Genomic DNA, 25,411 nt, shown 5'->3' on the forward strand with positions numbered 1-25,411 from the left:
TGGTAATTGTATTATCCCCCATGGCTTGACCATGTGTCTTTACACAGGGTGTTATTCCCACTTTGAGGAGGGGGGTCATGTCAGAGCTTTGTGTCTATCCTTGAAACAGAGATAATGTCACTCGGTCTCTTTAACCAGGCTCAATACAAATGCTTCATCTTTGCAGTTCAATAGATTGCCTACATACACAGAACTCTTGAAAGAGAAAGGGGTGAATGTCACTCAATAAGCTGACTGACAGGTCAATAGATAGCGCTGACCTTGTTGACGGGGGCTCGAGCGTCACATTGAGAGGTTCAGACGGACTGTTCTGAAGGAAACTGAGCTACAAAGGAGCTGTCTGTCCTTTTCACAACTAATGAGACGTTCTGGCCGTGATTGGTCAAGTTAGAACAGCTGTCCCGGGGCGTGATATCCAGGTTTGCTATTGAATAAAGAGCAGTGAAAATGTAATTTTAGGTTAGGACATCATGCGTATTACTGAACAGAACGTAACATTCTGAAGCCAATTCGGTGCAGTACAACTCGTTCTCCAGGTGCAGATACTGAAAAGATAGGTAGGTGTAAAGTAATGAGTGTAGATCTCTGCTGCACATTTTGCAAAGCATACAAAAATATTTCAGATCTATGACACTTGTTTACCATAAGAAACAGATTACACTGAACAGTTGCTGTTATAGTTAGTCACCGTGACAATCAGTTTGCTATCAGTGGCAGTTAACTGTGGCAAAATCTGGTGAAACCTGCTGAGAAATCTGAACAGTGTAGCCAGGGCCGGCCCGGTCTTCTCAGGCGCCCTAGCTGAGCCTGACAGGGGGGTGGGGGTGGGTGGGTGGGGGGGGCACAGGCGTAATTTACTTAGGGTTGGTGGGTTATGAAAACCCACGGGCCCCCCAGGCGCCCCGACGCTCCATGTTCCGGGTGAGCACCGCACTGCTTGGCATCGCTCGGCGCTCGGACTTGCTCGGTGACCCCAAATCCCCCCCCTTATTGTGGTGCTCACAATAAGCATCAGGGCGCCCCTTTTACGGCCACGGACCCCCCGTACGTGGCACCTTAGGCAGCCGCCTAGTTCGCCTATGCCTAGAGTGAAGCATTCCTGCTTCAAGTGCCATGAACCTTGATCATTGACAGATTGAATATGTTCAGAAACACAAACAGGTTGGATGAGATTTCTTTGCAGGATGCTTGATCTTGTTCATGACAGAGTGATAAGTTTGACTAGAAGTTGAAAATGACTTCTCTATATTGAGAGAAATCAGTTGTGGTCAGTCAGTCATTTGACCAGGATGCTTCCTGGTTGTTTCTAATTAGAGATGCTTCAAGGATGGTGAGCCTGGCTGAAGCTCCAGGGCTGCACCAGGCCCTGCTGGTGAGATGATATCTCCAGGTCGACCGGGGAGAAGCAAACACACCACAAGAAGTTTATTGGAAGATCAATGTTGGAAAGTCAGAGGGGACCGGGACGACTGGGTTTCTGTGCGCTCTTGCCAGTGTAATGCCATGTTGATGGAATGCTTAAAAACATGAACACATAGACACAGTAATAGATGTTATGAAATATCTGGTTCTTTTAGATGTTTTGGCTTTTGAACAGTCTCCAATGCACTGATTACATCCACATTGGTTTACTTTTCCCCATCCTGGTTATTCTGACAAGTAGGTCATGAATGTAGCGCACTTTGGAAGCTTTGAGGAGAAGCTCACATGGAATAATTATTAGTTGAGTACAGTATTTTATAGAAAAAAAGTGAGTGAAAGACGGTAATCTTAAGCAGTCGTGCACTGACTTCACCACTCGAGATGAGCATAATGGAGTCTGCTGAGCAAGAAACGAGAATCGACATTTTCACTTGACAGGCCAAGAGAGCCTCCTTTCATTTAAGATGACACAACATCAAGTAAGTTGTCATTGAATATTTTATTTGCAAATGAAAGTAATAACTCAGAGGTCGTAAAAATATACATTTTTTTACTTGTGATATTTACATGGATTGTTTTCATCAAACAAATCAAAAATAAAGAAAGAATCAATACCGTTTTACAAAAACCAAGGAGAAGCCACGTCAGAAAAACAGATGAGAGAACAGAAAAGTAAAGTGTCGTACATTTCCCTTTAGTAACGCCGTGCTGAGCGTGTCTTCCCCCGACATCCAGATAATGCAGTCAGGAGAAACAGCCAACCACACAGATCCCACTCAGGCCAGTGATGAGTATAGCACACAAAAAAGTGCAAAGTACATAGATGAAAAAGTCAAAATAAAAAGGCAAAAATAAAGCTTCAGAATTTTTTTTTCTGTGGATATATTTACAGTTTGAAATTTTCTTAATTTTTTTTTTAATGCTTTTACATTTTTTTGAATTTTTATCTGATTACAGTTATGTTACATCAAAGCAAAGCATTCCTGTTCATCTGCTCAATCTCCTATCACATGCAGGGACCTTTGCTTTCCTTCCCTCTATCTAGGATTCCCACCTAAGCTCGGATTTTGCCCCATTCATCTTTGCTCTTAAAAGTAATAATACATCACATTCCCTTATACGGACATAGAAGGCCTAACCATAAAGTCTGAGCATCACTTTGCCCCGCTCAACAGCTTTAATCAGAAATAAAACTGCTTGATAGAACATAAAACATTGCAGCTACATGAGATTTCTACTCCTATTGTAGAACGAAGAATAACCATTAATGATTTTACTGCACCGTTGAGTGTTAATAAGACAATATATAGAGCTGATGGACTCTGTTTTAAAGGATATTAGATGTGCTGCTGACACTCTGAGGTGTGTTAAGACTTTCCCCCTGCACTCTGCTGAACTGACAAAGCACCTTAAAATTAATTTGTTGGAAAGAGCACAAGTTTGACGGGCCACAAAGCTGCACACTTGAGAGGAGAGATGCAATGCGAGGGCTCATAAACTGGGGAATCTGCCACCTGAGAGTTGCAGATGCAGGAAAGCAAATCAAAAAAGCTTGGGGGAATTTAACAGCTGGAAGACTTGCATACCTTCCTCCACCTCCACTGCTACTTTCATTTGTGGTGGTGGGAATTTCAATGGCAGGAGCCTGGAGCCCTGGCTCAGTATCAATCCTGTTATACCCCTCCTGATTCCCAGTATTACTCTCGCAGATTCCCATGGAAAAGTCTTTAGGCGTGTGCTATCCAGATCGTTGAGATGCATAGCAGTGTCTGTCTTTTCTGAGTGCAAGTGTGCCTGCATGCAGGAGTCCTGTTACAGTAACTGGTTTTGAAAATCTGTGTGTGTGTGTGTGTGTGTGTGTGTGTGTGTGTGTGTGTGTGTGTGTGTGTGTGTGTGTGTGTGTGTGTGTGTGTGTGTGTGTGTGTGTGTCCTGGGTAATGCAGTGTGGAGTGTCCCCTTCTGTGGTGCATTTAGTATCTTGGTTCTATCAGTCAGTCGTAATATCTCCATCCAGACATTCGATCCATCAAACTGATTCTGAAAAAACAAAAACAACAAAGATGCTGTTTGGATCTTTGCTTCTGTGTGTGTGTGTGTGTGTGTGTGTGTTCATGAGGACATACGCAACTGTGAATGTACATGAAACGCACAGCGGCACCCAGAAGTGGCTTGTGCAAGTATATACAACTTTTTAACTGTGAGAATCTTTGCGTTTGTGTGTCTGTGTGTGTGCGTGTGTGTGTGCCTTGAGAGGACATCAGCACACTCAGGGCCAAGTGCATTCTCTGGTACGAGACAGCAAGAGGAGGGAGGGAGCATACAAGCGGCCTCCAGAGCTGATGATAGCTATGAATTATGGACATGTTTTTTTCTCGAGACGCCACCCCCACAAGCAAAAACATGACTGCCGCCCGCGAAACAGAGTTCAATCGGCATACAAGTCAGTGAAAACTAAATAAACACCGTCAATCTGCAGTCGTATCAGTTTGGATAGAGGTTACTTTGCCTGACTGGATCCTTCTCATTCAGTGAATGGCTAACATGAGAATGTGTGGGTGTGGCCCAAGGGCTTATACTGAATTTACATGCACACACCCACACAGACACACTCACACACATTCACAAACATGCATGCATGCACAGAAGCACACATACTCAGCCGCACGCACACACACACACACACACACACACACACACACACACACACACACACACACACACACACACACACACACACACACACACACACACACACACACACACACACACACACACACACACACACACACACACACACACGCTCACAGTAACTTCCCTGGTCAAATATGAACTGCGGTCTCTTGTGGAATATAAAAGGCATTTTTTTTCTTCTCCAAATTTCCCTCACCCTTAAGTCACGTGCAAAGTCTCATATCTGAAAACAAACCCCATGTGTATTTCAGACAGATGCTGGTTTTCAAAGCATTTGTTATTAATTTGCTTCATACTGTTTGAAAGATTTTACTTGAGCTGCAAACAACTATTAATCAGTAAAATAACAGTGAAGTCTGCTCAGTGGCCCACAGAGGGGAGTAATGTTCATTATGAGCTGCAAGATGAACAACAGTCATTAAACAACTGTATTAGATTCTTATATATGTTTCGCCCAAGCTGAACTTGAGGGGCGTTTAGTTTTCTGGACACTTTGGTGCTGATTAAAAATTCAATCATGAGAAGAAATGCAGGGATTACTCAAAAAATCCACACATCTTGTGGATAGATGGCAAATTCTTGTGATTATATTTCACTTTAGAACAAAATGTGCAGCTTCATCCGAAAAGTATTCATTATAATCCTTCAATTTGACTCTCACAGGAAACTTAGACTTCACATGGTATATTCTTCGAGCACAGCACGTGTGTGAAAAACACATGGCTTCACTTTAACTCACAGGCTCTCTCAGCCGAATGTTTGCAAGGAGGAAATCTTCCCTTCACGCCCTCTCTTATTAAACTGAATGACATCATGTGCGTATATCTCTCTGTATGTACAATATAAAACAAGACTGAATACAGAATGTACAGTACATTGTCCTGTGGCACGGGACTGCGTTCTCACCACTGACAGTTCACTCGAGAGGTTGAGCGCCTGGTATTTACTCGGACAACCTTGTGAAGTTGCACCTCTCAGTATTTGCTGCTATTGACCCTCAAAAGCTGAGTGTGAACAGACACTTAACCACTGGTGTTCTGAAGATAAGGACAAAAAAAAAAAAAAAAAACAACCATCAAAGGAGGGAGGGATTGCAAAGGCACACTAGATAGGCTACTTGCCCTTTTTTTTCAGCTACTTTCAATCAAACTGCACTGGGTCTGTCTGAGGATATGACAAAAAAGGGAGACACATCTCGCCCATTAACCAGGCAGTGAGACAGCAATCGAGTGCCACTTCATTGTTATGGATCCGAGGAGAATACTGACGATGATACCGTGTATGCCATATACAACTGAACTCTCTGGAAATCATACTCAGCGCTCCCCTCATTCAGACATAGTAGTAAAACTGAGCGTCAAGGTCAGTCCTTTGTGCCTTTAGCTGAAGTATTGATTCGGTACCTTACAGGAGGCAGAAAGTAATGGGATCCACCATCTTTGTACATCACACATTCATGGTGACAGATTTTGGTTTCAGTTCAGAAATGCAGAGGTAAACAGAATGAATAAACACTTAAAAAGAAAAGCAAAAAATAATAATAATAGCAAACCATCCCTTGGATTGGTGGCACTTCTTAAAATGGATGAATGAACACATGGCTGTCTGTCACCCTTTACAACCTGTTCAGAGGGAGGAGGTGCAGTACAATGGAAACCAAAGAAAAACAAGTCCGGCGGGTCTAATAGATGCTTATCCCCTATATGTATCACTATAGGCCTAATAAATACTATTTAATTATTCAGGGAGGATATTCAGTACCAGAAAAGGACGTCCAGAGATGCAGACAGGATGCGGAGGAGGGCGGCAGTCCATTGATCCGACTTGGCCGTCGATGCTACATCCGTGTACCTGAAGTGTCCCCTGCTGATTGGTGAAGCAGACGAGCTGTTTGCGAGCCGGCTGACTCAGTCTCAGGACCGCCGTGGCTCCTCGTGTTTTCCTTGTGAGAGCAGGGAAGACCGAGAGCGCTGAGGCAGATGATGCACACTGTGTCCGTCCACATGGATGGACACAGTCTGCCCGGTCCACAGGAGGCGAGAAAGGGAGGAGGAGGAGGAGGAGGAGGAGGAGGAGGAGGGGGGTTGTGGTTTCAGAGCAGGTGCTGGAAGCAGCAAGACGGAGGAGCAGAGTGACACGACTCAGTGAATCACCCCCACGCCCCAGTCCTCCAAGACAGAGAGAAATAAGAAGAAACTGCTCAATTGCTGTCATATAATCTAGCGTTTTCTTCCTCCTTCTTTTCCGTCCGGCGTCGCTCCAATGGTACCTGCCTGCTTCAGAGTTTGGAATCATTCTGGCCTTTACTGTTTCCCTTCACTTGTTCCTTTACTGTACTGCATGCCAATCCTTCAATTTGATAAATAAATAAAAGCCCTACTACGGGTGGAGCGGGGGAGGGCTTCTTCATTCCACCGTACTGCACATGGTGCTTCTCTGTTTCTTCCAAAGAAGAAGAAGAAGAAGAAGCTCAGAAAATAAGTTCTGCCTTTAGCCGCGAGACACAAAACAGTGTTACATCTTGGTCTCTGCTTATTCTTTTCTCGTTGTTTCATGAAATTCAGAAGGGGGGGCAAGCATGTCTTATTTTCCCTTTTTAAGTATGCATTCATTAAAAGTACTCTTGGATTTATAATATTGATTCTTTTAATAACATCCTTTTTACTAGTTGCATTTCTTTGTTTATAGAAGAGTCTTAGTCTTTGGGAGAGGGAGGTGGACTAAGGGGGGGGGCACTGGGCAGGGATGGGAGTCTTATCATGGCTGCAGGAAGCGCGTGGCTTTCAGTCCTACACAGTCTGAAAGGCCTTGGTCTGGGCGGGGACCATGAGGGTCGGGGGTGTGGGCCCAGACATGTTCCTGGAGTTGAATTTGGGAGTGGCAGGAAGCTCGGGGGTTTTGGGAGGCACCACTGCGGAGTAGGCTGGAGGGGACTGGGGGAAGCCCGGAGGTTGTCCATTCTCCTTGAGGGCCGCCACGGCGGGCGGGCGGGGGCGGTGGCCGCGCTGGGCGCTGTTGTGCACCATGGACTGGGTGGAGGAGGCGCCGGAGCGCGAGCTGCCGGAGCGGGACGACGACAGGGAGTTGGGCTTCACCAGCTTCGCTTTGGGAGCCTCGGCATCCTCCCTGCAGTCAGGGAGAAGCACAGGACAAATAAAGATGACTAAAATCCATTTATTTTACATTAACGACTCTTCTAAAAATAGAAAATACACACACACACACACACACACACACACACACACACACACACACACAGTATACTGCAAAAACACCACATCTCCTACTATTCTTGGATTCCAGACACATGGGACAAGTATAACGTCGAAGGGACTCATGTAATTCATGAGAAAACCCCCCTAGCCCCTGAGTTTTATGAAAACACATTTGCATAGAATAATAAAATATGATGAAATCACTCGTTCCCCAGACACAATTGTAGAAGAAAGAAATAAGTTTTTGCTTAGATTTTTTTTTTTTGAAGCGTTTTTTTATATTTCCATGTCGCCAACTTCAACAACAATATAATAATTCTCAGGTGGGTGGGTTACAATATTGTAACTGTGAAAAACATAAAACAAGCGCAAGATTATTAATCAAAACTGAGAATGTGATCTTATCGTGACCTGGATTGCTGTTTGAAAATAAGTGGCTCAGAAATAGAAACCTCTCATTTGTGCGCTTCGGGCTACACGGTATGTTTGCAGGTTAACCACAGACGATTGCAAAGCCCTTGCAATAAAAGAATAAAAGTTTTTAAAGATCGGCTCTGAACCTGTTCTCAAGAGTTGTGCGTCACGAGTCCGATTAGAGCACATCAGTGGGAGGGCTGCGACTCTTAACACGGCACGAAGACTGAAAATACTCCACCTCGTCTGCATTATTTACTTTAAGTCATCCCTCAGTCGCATTGCATTATTCATTGTTACACCAGAAAATATGCACCTGCGCCACCAAAAGAATAAAAAGAGCTGTTATTTTTACAAGTGTCATTAGCTGTCTGCAGGGTCCACCAAAGCATGCAAGTTTTACAGCGAGGAGTAAAAAAAAAACCCAGTGACTTCTCAGCTCCGACGCCACCACACACACACACACACACACACACACACACACACACACACACACACACACACACACACACACACACACACACACACACACACACACACACACACACACACACACACACACACACACACACACACACACACACACACACACAGTGAAATATGAGCACGTTGTGAAAAGGAGGCCGCTAAAACATAATCAATGAACACTTGACCTTGCAGCCATTTTTATTTTCAGAGACACACTGTGTAAATGTGAGCACAGGTAAACGCTGAGAATATCAGTCATAAAGAGGCTGCCGTGGTGTCTGTGAGCATTTTTTTTTACTTTCTTAGCTGCAGTTTGGAACAATTTCAGCTGAAGTGAAGCTCAGTAAGAGAACAGCGACAGAATCAAATCGAGTGAATTCATTGTTGCTGTTGATTTAAGGAGCAACAAGACAAAGAAAATGAACAATGAATTTTTAAGAAATTAATAAAAAGCATGGGGAAAATTTGGAAATGGGGGGGGGGGGGGGGGGGGTGGGGGGTGGGGGGGCTTCACAGCACCTCAAATTGTGTGCAGTGTGACTGAGGTGTGCTTTCAGTCTAGATGTTGATGTGTTACAAGATGTTCAGTGTGTGTGGGGTCCTTCTTTTAGCGGTCATTCTGTGTAAAAGTTTCTGAGGCGAGGGAGCGGTAAACTGAATAACAGCTGACATCAATCTAGCAAACCCTGTGTGTGAGAAGAGAAAGCATTTATGGATCCAAGTATTTTAGACACTGGGGTTCACAATACAGTAATTGTGTATATCCACTCAGTAGTATAATTCAACATTTGACCCTTATTTCAATTTTTTTTTCTTTTCAGTAAATACTTTTGAAAAAAGTTAAGCTGAAAAAAATAAACAACCTTAATTGACACTGAAATAATTAACATTTGTACATTTATTCTAGGTAAATCAGTTCCAATGTAATTTCTTTGCGTCATATTTTATGAAGTCTTTTCTGATAGGTACACTATTTTGTATATTTTTTGAAGATCTTTCTCAGTAACTACTTGTTTTGCTGGTTTCAAGTGTGATCAAAGAAAAATTTTAATGACATGAGGCTAAATGTATAAAGACAGTAATCTGGTTTCTGCAACCGGACCGAGGTTCGGGGTAATCTATGACAGCACTTGAAGCACGGCAATCAAAGCTGAGAAACTAAGTGGTTGCAACTAGGTGTCAAAAGCTTCAGTTCGTCTTCAAATACAAACCGCAGCTTAACTACCAAGAACGTCTGAGATCATTTAAAAGAGATGCATGGATTTACTCAAAGAGCTCATGCAAAACATGAGAAAAATCAGCACCCTCACTTGCAGGCATCCACATACTTTTCACTTAAAAAGGAATCATGGAAATAAAAGCTGATGAATAAACCTGATCTCGTTTGGAGTCTCCTCCTCTTCGTACTTCTTCTTCTCTTTCTTCCGGAAGACAAGCCAGATGATTAATATGACAATGATGACACCGAGGAGTATTCCCACCACTGCACCTGCTACCACCCCTACGTCCCTCACCTCTGGAAAAGAGAAAGGTGGAAGAGTGGAGGCGGAGTGAGTCATGGAAAAATCTCACAACATCTGCTCTTAAATTTGCCAAAGAGACACATTCATTATTTTTTGCCACGGTAATAAAATACAGTGCAAGTAAACATTTCTGCTGAGCTGCTCCATGTGTCGCTTTCTTTACACGTGACCCCAACAGTCCGGGGCCTCTCAGGAAATGTGTTAGTGTGACAGTGAAACATGACTGCTGGAGCTGCAGCCACCGGTTCGGGTTCAGTGCGGTCTGTGGCTGGAGCGTAGAGGGGGGATGAGGAGAGTGAAGGAAGGTGGACGGAGAGCCGGAGAGGGGAATAAATGTGTTTCCAGCTGCAGTTTGAAACAATAACCATCAATCACTGTGGCAAGTTGAGTGTGAGGTGAATGCCGTGAGGCTGACTTGCCCTCGCCTCTCCAAAACTCACGCTGCATCGTGACCTCGATGGTGCAGTTTTCCTCCCCCACGTCATTGCTTGCTGTGCACCTGTAGACACCTGTGCTGTCCATAGTGAGATTCCTCAGAGTCACAATCTCTGGGTTCTTGAGATCTGAAGGTTGCAAAACAGAAAAGAAACAGAATTGTTACAAAGTATAAATGAACTATTCTACCTACTTGTAACTGCAGTCTGGTGCACACACAAGCAATATGCAGTTTGTATTATGTACCAGACCAGATTGTTGTCAGCTGTTATGTTTGAGGGATGTTAGTTTATCACAAGAAACACTTTTTGGTGGTCAGGAAATATTCATTTAAGGCTTGTGTGAGTAACCTTTAGAGATTGAACATCATCACCAGAAAGTTGAAACTGATTAAAGAAACAGATTCATATTTCCCAACATGAATTCCTTGTAATTTTTGTAAAGAAACACGCAATTTTTTAACTGAATATTGTTAAAGAAAAAAACATATTCTCTAAAATATTTGGCATGGTTCCCATTTAACAATTACTGATCAGTGACTTTGCTTTCAGCAGATATGCTGCTGATATTGTGATGAGTGCCCCAAACTCTGACATCGTGACTGATCATCTCTCATTCTTATATTACATTATGCTGCCTTTTTTTTTTTTGGAATTAGTTTCACATTTATCCATTATAACCCTTGGATATGTTTGTGAAGCTCATCCACCACCAACACGACTAACTCTCATTTTTAGGCTGACGCAGACTCAGTGCTCTACTGGGTACCTCCGAGGCTCATACAGGCAAATGTACTTGAGAACAATACAGTTTCCAGAAGTTTGCTGATGTGTAGTCTAATGCTTGCCACATTTGAATACTTCTATTTGTTCTTTGTTTTAAACGAAAGGCACCCATAAATTTATGTGGATATTACCAAGCTGTACACATGTTATTTTATGGCTATGTATTTCCTCTACTGCATCCTTTTTGGACTACTGTTTCTGAGTCCTGTCTCCTCTTTCAAGGTATGCTGCTCATGCATCCCTGCAAGTTCTAAAAGTCCACTGAATCGGCGGGACATGAGAGACAACCGAAACATAAACTGTGACAGAAAAAGTAAGGGAGATGGAGAGAGCAAGGCAGAGACATTGATGGGGCGTTTATTTTAGACCGGGGCTCATGGCACTCAGGAGGACTTGAGGAGAGGAGCAGAAGCGTGTTTGACGTAGCCGCGGAGTCCCACGGCCTCATGGGATATTTAGTCATCCAAACCAATGACAGCCATGTGATATTACCTTTCACCAGGCCCGTAAATAACGGCTGCTGATGTTTTGTGTTATTGTCCAATGAAAACTAATTAGACCAAGCAGGTGTTGTTTGGTGGACGCCATTAATTTGAGGGTTTTCGTCTGGACACGTGCCGCTGTGGACGTCGGCTGAATGCTGAGGGGAAAGCCGAGACAGCGAGGTTGGCACCCTGAGGGTGTTTCTGCTGGTTGAGAGAATACACACCGTGGAGAATTGCCCTGCCATTAGCTTTTCTGCTATAAACCGTCTCTTATATATTTACAGGAAGATGTCTCTTGTTCTGATCCAAGAGGAGCACTGAAATCCACAACATTTGAGTGAAGTGTGCCTGAGGGCTACTACAGAGCCAATGTTTTCTTGGGTCGGGAATCTAGTCAGAGCTGCCAATCCAGCTCTGTGTATTACATTTAATTCTTCTTCCCACGTTACACACAATCCAAGAAAACACTCACAGCAACTCCATGCGCGTAGGTACTATTTATTTGAGCCAGGCTTATTTTTCAACGCCAAAGACATCAGATTTTAATACCAGCCTTGATGCATATGTTTATAGAAGTCACTGAATCAGAAGGAAATCACATGCCTGTGCCGTAGCTGCACCATAACTTTCATTATGTTATTATTTTGAAAGAGAGCTACAGGGTTCTGGAGACAGAAGAGCCACGCAGAATCACTGAAAAAAAAACTGAGCCTATCCAAGTGCTCTTGAGCAAAAAAGTTGTAGCCATCATTTGCTCTCACGAAGTGGCTCACGGGTCAGCAGCGGGAGGCTGCAGCAGCACCGTATCTGGCAGATTTAGGTGTTCGCAGATGTACAAATGTGATGAAGGGAGGAGTTGAAGGAAAGGCGGTACGCTCAGCAAAATGCCTCCACGGACAAATGCCGCCCATAAAAAAATCACTAATAGGAAAATGAATCTTCATAACATTTCTCTGCAGAGGGCCCTGAATGGTGAATCAGCATGTCAGTGCAGTGCCAATTATTTTTCTTACCTATCAGTGCCAGGTTTGGCAGCTTGCCCAGACTCTTGCCTTTGTCCAGCACTCGCTCCCACTTGTAGCTAATGGGATCCGAGCCGTCGTTGGATTTACAGCTGAGCTTGACATCGCTGCCCTCCTGGAGTTTGCCGTCCATTAAGCACGTCGGCTTGGAGGGCTTGACTGTGATAACAGGAGAAGGATCACAAACAGTTAAAGTCAACAAATACGACATCTTGCTCTTCATCATAACAATCCATGTCACTTCGTTTCGCAAGAAATTGAGAAGATTTAGATTATAATGACAAGGACAGCAATATGTATAAACTGTTTTCACTGATGATGAATAAGAAACCTGCAGAGATGAGACCATACTCTGTATACATGATGTGAAATTATAGCATAGTTTTCTAATTTTAACAATTTGAAGCACAAACAAACACTCCACTCTTCATAAAATCAGTGCTTCATTCAACAAACAGCCCTTTGATAGCATTACTGTGTGAAAGTCCATGATTATCTGAGTTATAGTTTATGATGGAATTTCTGCCTAAATAGAAAATTTACTGAGGCGTAAGATATTCCACAAAGTGGAGCCAAGTGAAACAGTGCAGCGCTCTTGTATATCACCTCACAGTAAAACACTACATAAAACAAAGAGCAGATATGAAAAAGAAGCCAGTGACAATAACAGCTAAGGTTGTTCAGTCGCATAAAGGTAAAACACTGAATGTAAATTCTAAACTTTATTTGCCTTCTTTCTCTTTGTTTCTGTTCCATGTTGCAGTTATTCAGGTTTGCTGTCAGCTGGTGACACAAAACAAAACACCACAAACAAAAATAACCCAATACCATTGGGAATTGATCAATATGACCCCAAAGCGGGTGTGAACGCTCATGGCGATGTGTTCTCTAGAGGTCAAAGGTTTATCACGGTCCTGTTAGCTGGAGGCAGCGTTGCTGTATAGCCGAGCCTCTGCAGCTGCTTTGTCTGGAAATACACTGAAAGACGCTGCTGCGCCACAAAAGCGAGAAAATAGCACACTCCTTTCCTTCCTCCCACGTGACTTATTTTTAGATCAGTGGTGAACTAAATTTAAACGTCTATTTTTTATTTTTGTCGCACTGGCGCGCGAGCGGTGTTGACTTATGCGTATTAGTTTATTTGCTGCTCATCAGCAAAGCTGCAGAACCAATAACTCTGACGGCGCAGTGCGTTAGCGGGCAGTGCATAAAGCCAGATGTGCATTTCCTCCTTTGTTTACTTTCTTCTTCTCAGAGCGTATTCTGCTCACACCCTCAGTAAGGGATTTAATGAGGGGGGGGCTGATCGGTAAGCACCGGTGCCTCGGCTGTGCGTCTCTCGCCTCTGTCAGGGTCAGTTAGGCCAAACTGCAGCAGGAGCAGTTGGAAAAAAAAACCCTCAGCAGAGCAGCAAACACACCTGCACCCATCCATATGAGCACACACACAAGATGCACAGGAAAATCTGCACATGCAAATCCTCAAACTCCCCAACAAGGCCGGCGCAGGCACCCGGGGAGCTTACACGTAAACGAACGCACCCACCAGAGGCACGCAGCAATTTTGGCACACACACACACACACACACACACACACACACAAATACATACGCTCACACACATGATCTAAAGCCAAGCCAGCTACCGGCTCCGGTGCCAAGCTATTATCTTTGCGTGGGGAGCGAGAGAAAAAATGCAAATGTTCGTCTCTCTCAAAATCGAAAGTGTCACCACAAAGCTGAGGGCAATTTGTAAAAATCGAGGCACTAACTCACTGAAATGTCTTTATGGAAGAGAGGGTAGAGTGAGTGTGAGAGGATTAACAGACTGTTCCATTAGAAAACCAATAACCGCGGGTTGAACTAATCTCCCATGATGTTTTAATAAATCGCCCGCTTTTCTGACATTGAGAATGTTCTCGCTCCTCCCGCTGGACTTTGTTGCTGGCTTTTGTGGGATAGCCGTTCTCCTTTTGCTGTCCGTCCTTCAGACTTGTTTAGCTATTTGTGATATGCAGGCGGAGATGTGTATTACCACTAAGCTAGTTGTAAAGCTGAGCCATTTATAACCAACTCCACATTGGGGAAAACACGGGGGTTGGGGGGAAACAAAAGAAAATTAACACGATGGGAATAAAATGTGCAAAGACTTTGTTCGGGCCAAAACTGGATTTTCTAAAGTTACAAGATCAAAGTCTGACTGGAATATTTCTCAGTGGCTTATCTGTCAGCCTGATGGCAGCTGACATTTTCAATATCGTTCTTAACTTCCCAATTCAATTACCCAGAATGCAGCAAATAAACCACAACAACAAAAAAAAGGGCCTGTTTTCTGTTTTCCCATTGCTCGCTTGGAACTGACAATAATCAAATGTATTTGACTTGATATGTGTCCCTGTAACGTGGTCCATAACTTGATAAATCAGTCCCGTTATTCCAAGCCCAGTTTCATGTTTCTGGTCTCACCTCATCAAGTAACCAATCCAAACGAAACCCAAACAGCACAAGTACAATCAAATCACACTGTCTGAATCAAATTGAATCATTGGCCCAGTAAGCATGACAGAGGAAATGTGCCAGGCTAATGATCTACTGATTAGGTCTACACGCGCGCGTGTGTGTGTGTGTGTCTGTGCGAGAGACTGTGTGTGTGTATATGTTTTTTCCTCTGCACAAATGGGTTTCTTATAACTTGATAATGGGTGCACCTGTGTGTGTCTAGACCCTGAGTGTACTTACCCAGCACGATGAGGTTGACCTGGCTCCAGTGGTACTTTCCCCCAGTCTTGACTTTGCAGTAGTACTCCCCCGAGTCGGTCTCCAGCAGGTCACTGATCAGCAGGGAGGCGTCGCCACCCAGGTACTCCCCTGCAAAGGACAGGCGGCTGGCGTCGCTCCCTGTCGCCTCATTGGTGTACACCTGGCCCCCGAAAAAGGTGATAATCTACACAAAGGAAGGAAAATGACCACAGGTCAGTGGGCAGTAGTGGGAGGGAACAGGAGTATTTGAAGAAAATCTATGCATGTACATGGATAATGTTTAAGCCACTACAGTGCTGTGTGGCACGTTTCATCATCAAACTCATCAAAACCTCCAAATGATGAGAACTCCCCAGGGGCCTTTTTGAAATTCTTCTCGGACCCTTCAACCTACATTCGATCAGTAGATAATGCCATCATTCATGTGATAAATGCGTCCAACCTGCCAAATATTGCTTTCACATGACTTATCAGTACATTTCGTGAATTTAACATCAACGTCACAACAGTAATCCTCTTTATGCATGTGTCAGTGAGACTGCCATTAACATTTAAAATTACATAACTAATGGTTAGATAAGATATACCCACATGGTCCCGGAGCGGATGCACAGTCTCCAGCAAGAATGCCGGCACACACGGGTAACGCTGTTAGCAATCACTTTTTAATTAACACTTGGGAAATATTATTTTACAAATGAATGCATTTGCTAGAATGCCAGCATCCTGCCAGAGTTCATTTAGCTGATTATCTGTGCGCACTATTATCTCTGTATGGTCTTTCCAAGAGCAGAGCTGTCAAAATGACCAAAATGATGCTGTCAAAAAAACTTATTTCAAAGCTGACATAAAATATTAAAGTAAAAAAGAAACAAAATAAGAGGCCACACAACTAATGCCTCTCTAGTAACAGTAAGAGTAGTAACAACATATACAAAGTATACTATGTATGTGCTTGAACTTACAAGTACATACACTTATGTATGTATTGTATGTGTATGTATCTTTCTGTGTATTTTTTAATGGTTATTCTGATATATTGTTATTTTTTTTGTTGACTGCGTTGAAATGCATCAAAAAGAAAACAAGTAGCACATGAAGCGATGATCAAATAAAGTATGTCCTCATCAGAACTCGAATCAGAAAATGATGTGCCATTCACTGTTTGCTGTTATTTTTATTTGCCTCTTTTATTTTAGCGTTCATTGATATTTGCAAAGACTGGGTCTTCAATTAAAAACAAAATCCTAATTTGGAATGTGGCATCGGTTTACCTGGACAAGAAAGCTTTTATTTTCTCCTCTGCTTGTTTGTATTTGCTTATTTTTGTGTTGTGTTTGTATCTCTTTCTCTCTCTCTCTCTCTCTCTCTCTCTCTCTCTCTCTCTCTCTCTCTCTGTATCCACATGCACACATGCACGCACACACACAAACAAACACAGCTGTCACAGTGGCCTATTACTCAGGGCAAGTGAGAGCCTGCAGATGGGGACTGCTAAATGCTGGTGCCACAGTGCATCAGTGCCTAAGAAACAGGGGCACCTGCTGTGATCACAGGTGACGACTGGCCATTTACACACACACACACACACAAACGCACACACACACACACACACACATATATATATATATATATATTTATAACTGGACCTTCACGCACAGGCCACCTTCCAAGCAAGCATGTAACGCATTATGAATGCAAACAGACATACATTCCTGGGCCAAGGCTACAGGCAAAACATGACACGGTTTTGGCACCTACACAAAGTAGGGCATATTTTAAAACATCTGCCTGTGGGCGCGCATCTACCGCTTTCACAAACTCTGGACATTTATTACTCAGAGATATGTGAGGGGAGACAACACCACGTGTGTGTGTGTGTGTTTAGGCTCCTGGTTATGTCTGAGTGCATTCTGGGAACGTGCTTATGAGGCTGATAGATAGCCAAAGCGTCGGTAAGTGAGAGGAATTTAAAGAGAATTTAGTAAAACGACCAAAGGCTGTTAACATATTTTGCAATTTAAATGAGGCGGTTTGTTTATTCAGTGAAAATTGAAAACACTGTACGGAGACATTTAGCAGGTCTGCCTTCACTGGCTTTTCGAATTGCTAAAAACAAGAAAGAAACTGAAATCTGAGCACACTGTATACTGATGGGAACCTTATTAGTGTTTTTATTTATTTGTTTATTTTTTTTTTAATTTCTGCAGGGTATTTTGCAGGTTTTATTAAAACAAATGATTACAAAAATCAGACCATATGCTGTATACTGATTAGCTCTGGTACTTGAGCCCTAAAATAAGTTTTCTGTATAGAGTTTGCATGATCTACACATGCCTGCACGGCATGAATAATCATGTTATCTCCCACAGCCCGAAAACATGTATTTGGAGTGACTGTTGACTGTTGACAGATTCACACAATCTGTACATATGTGTGTTTGTTTCTCTGTGTGACACCGCTGAAGTTTACTGCAACCAGATTACATCATTATTCTGTTTAACAATTTAAGACACGTAGGTCTTGTTTTCATGACTGCATGTAAATAATTTAATGTTTGGTGAAGTAAATACAGCAATTGCAGACATACTGAGAGCAGGCAGTGTCATTTCACTTGACCACTGATGAATTATTGAACAGATCAGTGCATGGCATTTATCCCGGTAAAATTGCCAATAAAAAGTGGTCAGAATTGTATGCTGGAGTGGCTGCAGTCATGCTCTGAAAAAGCACAGGGTGGGATCCCAATAATGTGGTGTAATATTTCACGAAAGGATGATAATCTGGTTAATAGCTTTACCTTGAAGGGGGATTTTTCACTGCTGACAATGTCATGCTTCCAGGGTTGTGGCAGTCACTATAGCATTATTTTTTTCAATAACCATAACTGGTTGAGAGCTCAGCACCATCAAATGCATGAGAGATGGTTGATTCCACTCATCTCCTATATATATTTTTTTAATGCCCCTCTGGTGCCCTGTTTGGAGCCCCTCTGTGTCTTTAACACATGTATCCTGTACATTTGCTAACAGAGGCTAAATGTTGACAAGATACTCTTTCCTTCTTAACACGGCCTTCCAGCAGAACAAAAGCATGATTTATTCATTCAGCTACAGGCGCAGTCTCTTTCCTAATCAAATTTTCAGACGTTTGATTTTAATTAATGGTGCCTTCAATGTTATCTTCCCGTTAAATATTCATCGCAATGTGGCAGCCCCCCTCTGAATCATCAAAGCACAAGATACTTGTTTTCCCCTTTCTTTCATTCCTAGCCCCTCTTTTCCCCGTCTGTACGCTACTATTCTTCCCTTTCTCGCAGTGCTACGCTTCACTTTGCCAACCGGCACGACGGCACAAAGACAAACGGCTTCCAGAGAGAACAGAAATCTCCTCCTCACAAAGGAAACGCTGGTGAGACTTTATGCGCGGCCTGCTATCAGATGCTACGCTCAATTCTTTGTGGAGAAAGACAGTGATTCAAAAATCTGTGAAATAATACCGAAAGCTGAGACATAAAGCCAAGTTAAGCTATTTAAAGACCGGAGGACAGAGCTGTGGAAGACGCAATTACGAGTGACGCTCACATCAGCTGCTGTCTATTGATTTTTATGTGTGCTAACAAAGCCAACTGTTGTTATTATTTCCCAAATCATCAACTACGAAATGGCACGTTTATTGAAAATAATAAAGAAAAACGTTATTTGGGCTCATGTATCAGTTGGTTTCGGTGCACACATTTCAAATGGACTATGCATTGGGGCTATCAGAAGTTCACGTTGCAATGCTAAAGGAATGCTCTTCAGCAGTGGGGATCTCACAAAAAAATTACTGGCACGAACCACATAATCGCCGCGGCTCATCCTACAAATGCTTGACAAAAAATAGCAACTAAACGAAAGTGGAACAATCACACTTTCCAAGAAAAGATATAATTTACCAAACACAATTTTTTTGTGAGGAATTCATGAAGTCTTGAGCTTAATTTATTAAAACCCAGCATATTAGCAACGTCAAGCTTCATTAAGACAGTTAATAATCTGTAAACTCCAATCAGAAGTTTGCCAGCAGCCTGCATATATATTGAATATGCGATAACTTTCAAAACATTGCACTGTATGCCTATGAACTGAATCTCTAGCCCCTCCAGTTTACATGAACGCCTTTTCGGTCCATATGTAGTCACTGTGTATCGGGCTCTGAAGTCTCTCAAGATTAACGCAGCTTCTGCTAGCATGCTGCTCCCCGTACACCTCCTGTGTAGACACCGTGTGAGCCTCATTACTTTTTTTTTGTGGCAGTAAGGAAACTGGAGTCCCTGGTGAGTTTGTTCTAAAGGGTGTAACTGTGGCAACACTTAAGGTATCTTTAGCTTGAATGAGCAATTGCAGTTTATTAGGCCACATAATACTTAAGCCGGCAAGCTAACAGCCATGCCAGAGTTTATAAGTAATAAAAACATAATTAGGGCAGTTTTTCATGTCAATTTGCAGTAGTTCCAGTAATCATGCTTCCCTGTCTGTGTGTGTGTTTTGATAAACCAAAGCAAAAGGTCCAAATATATAAATTAAAAATGAGCTGAGGAACATTCTGCTGCATGATTGTTCCTTTGTGGACGGCACTAAAATTTGAAGTGCCACAGTGACTTTTGGCCATTGAGTTAATGTGCAACTATTATGACTCCAGTTGGAAACCAATCAGTGGAGCTGAAATAGGGGGAAAGATAAAGGACTGATGATAAGTGGCTGCATCTTTGTGCCCAAAGAGAGAGAGAGAGAGAAAGAGACAGGGCAAAGAAAGAGGAGGAAAACAAATGTGTGAAGGCGATAGAAGATACAGCCCAACAAAAGTTATTCTTTTTTTGCAGCAGCTTCACGATTATCTACTACTGAAAGCAGAAAGCAGCAACACAAAGCATTCTTCTCTTACCACTTTCTGTTTGGAACTAGGTTTCTGCAGTAGCCATTCGATGTCAAGCGAGCCAGACGACTGGAACTGGTGGTGGCATGGCAAGGTGGCATTGTCCCCAACAACCTTCTTCATCTCCGTCTGAGCCCCGACTGACAGCAGGCTGAGCAGAACTAGGAGAGAGAGGAGAAAAGAAACGGTGAGCAGAGAGGTAGAGGCATGTCACACGGGTAGACTAGCTCGACTCAAGCTCGAGACAAGAGACAGATGCCGCGGATAGGAAGCAAAACCGTGGTGATGGAGGAAACTGAGACGGAAGACTCACAGAATGATATGACCCAGAATCCCAATCACTATCTGACAGATCCTGAGATATGTCACAGCAGCTTACTGAAGAGAGGCAGAATGGGAATTCTGTTTACAGAGAATAAAGTTTGGCATTGGAAGTATTACGGTGATCGCTTGAAAATCTACTGTTACTGTCTGCAGTAGTTTTTGAGAAGTTCCGGCACTGACGCGCGGACATTTCTTTTTTCATTTTGGACCGAAAGGTTAAAAATGAGTCCGCCTCTCCTTTGTATCAGTGATAATCCAAAAACTGCAATATCCATCACCATTACAAATGAATATGCACTCAGAACAACTTGCATGCTAAAAACTCCCACAAGGTAGTCGGTTAGGAGCTTGGGTTGCAGTGAGAAGCTGCAATAATTATGAGTGTGTGCACAAGTGAGTGACTCTGGGCAGCGGCCAGGCTGTCAGGGCCTGCGTCTCAGCGGGGGGGGGCAGCGAGGCTAATTTATTGGAGGATGCTGGACAGCCCGGTGGGCTTGTGTGGAATTAGCCACAGGCGTCACAGGGGCTTGCTGGAAGCTGAACGGTGTGGGGTGACTGTGCGATGAGAGGGAGTGACGTACCGGTGAGTTATTTACCTCCCGCCACCGGGTTGAGAGGCTGTACAATACTTTACTGAGCAAGGCTGAATTATATTTTTGGCTCCACAACATTTAACCTAACTACCTGCTTTTAATTTAATTGTTGCATGGGCCAATCCCTTCAGGGGAGCCTGAGTGCTTAAAATAAAAGTTAGCCAGCCTGGCAGATGCTCATTTGAAATGAAATGTGCAGGCTGTACAAATATTGCAGCTCCGTTTCGTTATCATGCTACTTAATAGGTGCTCAGAAACTCAATATGCCCTCCAGTTTGTGCAGGATAAATAAACACCACAGTGCGGGGTACACGTCTGGAGGAAAACTATGTTCATTGACAGGTGGTATGTCTGCGGTGGAGTGATTCAGCCCAGCGATACCGTCAGAAAGAGGGGCTTTTTGTTCCGCAGACGTAATCACTGTCTGTCAAATGTTCCACAGGAGGCCATGTGGATGCATGAGCACTCGCTGGGAGCCTGTCCACTTGTTCGCTGGGGCATCCTCACAGGAGCCAACACCCTGTCCCGCAAGTGATCTTTGGGCCAATGAAAATGTCAGCTCTGTGCTGTGAAACCAATGAGTCAGTGCTAATGCTGGATGCAGAGGCGAAGAGCAGCCTGACAAAAAAAAAAAAAACGCTTTTCCCTGAAGGAGATTCAGTCATACACATGACATCATCCAGTGGATTTCAGCACTTCTTCAACTTTTGTTTAAGCTCTGTCTCGACTTTGAGAGTTGGACTTTTGAGCCACTCACTGTCAATCAAATTTAGTTTCCAATTGGCATTCGCTAGTTTGAATGAGTGAGAGAGAGAGAGGAATTTGCTCTTGGCTGAGTGCTTGTTTCCCGTTGGTAGCCCAGGAGTGACAGAACGAATTGCTGAGGTGCGTCTGATCTGTTGGCCCACCTGCTCCGCTCAAATCACGAGTCAGCAGAAAAAATAAGGGCCACTCTTCCACACAGAGGTGCTCCCGCACCCTAAAGGTATCCCCGTTTATGACTTTTTAATGCAGCATTTGCAGGGTCATTCATCTTGTCGGCTTCCCGCCGATATCTGTGTGGATGTCAGACAAGTGGGAGCTTTGCAGCGCAAAGAAAATTCAAGACAACTAAAGTTCAGACCGTGTGTTCACATGTAGCTGGTTGAAATTCTGCTTGATGATGGTTTTTTGGGGGTGGGGGGTCTGCTGGGAGACCCAGGCCCACCGTCTCCCCTCGGCTCTTCGGGCTAACCTCTATCATCATTTCCCTCACACTCGTCGGCAGCCCGGGGCTGAACCCGGCACTGTGTAGTCGGCCTGATAAGAGCTGGCTGCTCCCTTTTCACCTCCCACCTCATCTTTAACTGCCTCAACCACCGTGGGCTCGGTGAATGGAAGAGTTTACCTGAAAGATAGATAGTACCAGGGTGACCTGAGAACCGCAATCTTTTTTCTCAGATAAAATATGAGATGCTTCTGTGGTCAACTTTAAATTGACCTTCAGAGAATGAGGGTCACATCCCTCACTCTGCTTTTTCTATGACAAAAATATGATTCGTTTCCAAATAATAAATCTTGGCAAGATGATAAAATGCAGGTAGTTCACAGATAAAATGTACAATATGTTTTCACCAAAAGAAGAACTGTGTTTTTGTTTGTTTTTTTTTGTTTTGTTTTTTTCACAGAAAGTCGAGACCGACAAGTCAGGGTTTTTTAGGGGGGGTTGGTACACAGCCGCTGCTCACCATTCTCCTACTTATTTATGGTCTTGCAGAGGGGCTTTTGTACTGTGGAATGGATGACACAGTGCTCCCAAAATAAGCTTGCCTTGATGTGAGTTTGAGCTCGCATTTGGATTGGCCTCATTCAACGTGTGCACAGCTGGGCTGGTTTGACTACAAGACCCCATCATTTGTGTCAACATCAGCTATGGAGACACAACAGGACTCATCAATGTGGCAGCTTTGCACACACGACGAAAACTGTTTGGGCTTAGTGTGGGCTCATGACCTTGTCTTTCAGTTTGCAGTAAGGTGACCTAAAAACAAACACTGTGGACTGTATAAGCTTCGGCCTTGATAATATTTTTTTGTCACAGAGATGTTTATGCATTCTCATGCCTTCACAAAATTTAATATGACATGGGAAACGCCCAGGAAAACAAAACCAAAAAAAAAAAAAACAACCTGAAATACGCTGCAAGAGAGATAAATGTGAAGAGGACTGGCGATTTAGTATCTGGTGCAAATTTCCAGGCCAGATCCTCCATCCCCTTTTTTTCTCCTATTGTGTCTCCTTTTGTGAGCTCCATCTGGCTCCATTTCATGCTCACATTTGTGAGTCGGTTCAAACTTCACATATAGATGGGGCTGGAAAGAAACACTCCACAATTAACAAAAGAAAGTGGGCGCTAACAGCGGAGGTTTAGAAAAAGAGTGAGCTATAGACACATTTGACAAAGAGAGAGAGATAGAGTGAGTGAGTGAGAGGCCAGGGTGAAATATGGAGGAACCAATTTCTATGAAAAGGCCCTAGGGGGAGTTGTGCTCCAGTAAATCCGCCTTACAGAGCCCTGCAATCTCATTATAGTGTAGCCAGTGAGACGGACAGACAGACAAACAAGACAGGCCTGGATCTTTTGCACTGCCCAAAGTCAAGCTCCATATCCTCTCAGTCAGCACATCAGGCTAGCTGGGGCCTTTGCCATGTCCAAAGCTTACGACCTCTGGTACTCAAACACAGCAGATCAGAAAGGAAAAAAAAAAAAAAACAGAGTGAAAGGACAGAGAAAAATGGGTTAAGGGAGGGGTGGTGGAGTGGTGCAGTGCCTTATTTTGAGCTCTTACGGTAATTCACTGGTGTGGAGGGAAGATTACACCATCACAGAAGTGGCTTTAGACACAGGTTAGCAGATGCACAATAAAAAGGAAAAAAAAAAAAAAAAAAAAAAAAACAAGATCCGCGGTACCGCTGCTTTATTCCTTCTGACAATTTCCCACTGTGAGCATTCACGCTGCTTCTCCAGTATGGAACACATGCGCACGCAACTACTTTTTATGTAGATGCATGAGGGCTGGTGTGCTTGATGTATGCTTTATGGGAACACATGCTCGGTTACAAAGGCACATCCACTGCCGCCTATCTACAAGAGACAGAGTTGAGGGAGTATCTCCTGCTGACAGTAAAACTGTGCCTCAGCACACAAACCTATGATTTAAAATACAGTCGTGTGAGACATGCGGACTGGAGTCACATTTGAGTGACGTTTACGGCTTCACTGCAGCAGGGAAAAGTAACTTTAATCTCGCAGCTCTGCCAGTGTGTGCCAAGACTGTTTGTCTTCTGTCAATTACTGGTTTATCAAGGAATGAAGTACAGAAAAACAGCTTCCGTAAGGATTCAATCTAGGCCTAAATTGTAGGTAAGAATTGAAGATTTTCAAAGGTTGTTGGCATTTTTTAAGCTGCCTTTGCAGTGAAGGTCCGGCCTGTCGAGACCTGAACTGTGCACTCACTGTTGACAGCTTTTGCAACCATGTGATTTGCAGTCTAACCTCCTGGCTATCAGGTCACCCAACAATCCATCCATTCCCACTGCTGACATAGAACTAGTTTTTTAGCTGACTTGGGGACATGCTGAGAGGAGCACAGGGCATGAGACAACAGCAAAAAATTCACACATCAGCATTTTTTTTTTTTTTTTTTTTGTAAAGGTTGTGTCTTTCACCACACACATAATTCTCCAAAGACCAAACATAGACCCCACGGATATCAGCAATGTGACACAGATTGACAGATAGGTCATTTCTTGCCCTCGCGTCCATCTTGACATCTCTGTGGATCGAGGAACTTCAGTAGATCTTTTCATGAGACAAAAGGGCGCCTCAACTTTTTACAGCAAACTAAGCGCCTGTGAAAACCACCACCATGCTCTCTGTGTGCGAGAGTCCCTACTTCACACAGTCCCAGCTCCTTTTTTAATTACAGCTTCTTAAGAGCCGAGTCTCTTTAAATGTACCGAGTTATCATGCCCCATTAAAACACATGTTTTGCATATGGCACACTACACTCGTCTCCTTGTAGTTTCAAGGTCCGACTCATGAATATATTGCTCCTGTGGAAATCAAAGGGCTTGTTTTTTTTCCCCTGACTGGAGGCTGCTTCTTTTAAGGGATAAAATCCCATAATCCTTTTTGCCTCACACTCAGCCACTGACTTCCACCTTCCGCTGACATGGAGCTTTTGTCGCAAACGGTTTACAAACACAGAGAATCATTAACAGGAGATGTGTAAAATGAGCAAATAAGAGCAAAGTGATAATTAGCGACAGCTAACAAGCGGTTCTGGAATAACTCTTCTTTCTTGTTGATCACTGCTT

At 43.4% G+C, this 25,411-nt stretch overlaps 1 protein-coding gene across 2 annotated transcripts in view; it reads right to left on the reverse strand.

Moving 5' to 3' along the window:
* Positions 1 to 1,906: 1,906 nt before the first annotated feature.
* The window catches only part of clmpb (CXADR like membrane protein b), a 71,738-nt gene continuing 48,233 nt past the window's right edge, over positions 1,907 to 25,411 (reverse strand). Inside the window, exons 2-7 of one of the 2 annotated variants that reach the window (XM_030109157.1) lie at positions 20,145 to 20,296; positions 15,198 to 15,402; positions 12,452 to 12,619; positions 10,178 to 10,296; positions 9,585 to 9,727; positions 1,907 to 7,239 (exon numbers count right to left, since the gene is read on the reverse strand). In XM_030109157.1, the coding sequence (XP_029965017.1) occupies positions 6,903 to 7,239; positions 9,585 to 9,727; positions 10,178 to 10,296; positions 12,452 to 12,619; positions 15,198 to 15,402; positions 20,145 to 20,296 (1,124 nt within the window). In that variant the 3' untranslated portion in view covers positions 1,907 to 6,902. Of the gene's footprint in view, positions 7,240 to 9,584; positions 9,728 to 10,173; positions 10,297 to 12,451; positions 12,620 to 15,197; positions 15,403 to 20,144; positions 20,297 to 25,411 lie in introns of both variants that reach the window. The other variant, XM_030109156.1, reaches the window with a different exon arrangement.

Source organism: Salarias fasciatus, chromosome 14 (genome assembly GCF_902148845.1).
Source record: "Salarias fasciatus chromosome 14, fSalaFa1.1, whole genome shotgun sequence".
NCBI lineage: Eukaryota > Metazoa > Chordata > Actinopteri > Blenniiformes > Blenniidae > Salarias > Salarias fasciatus.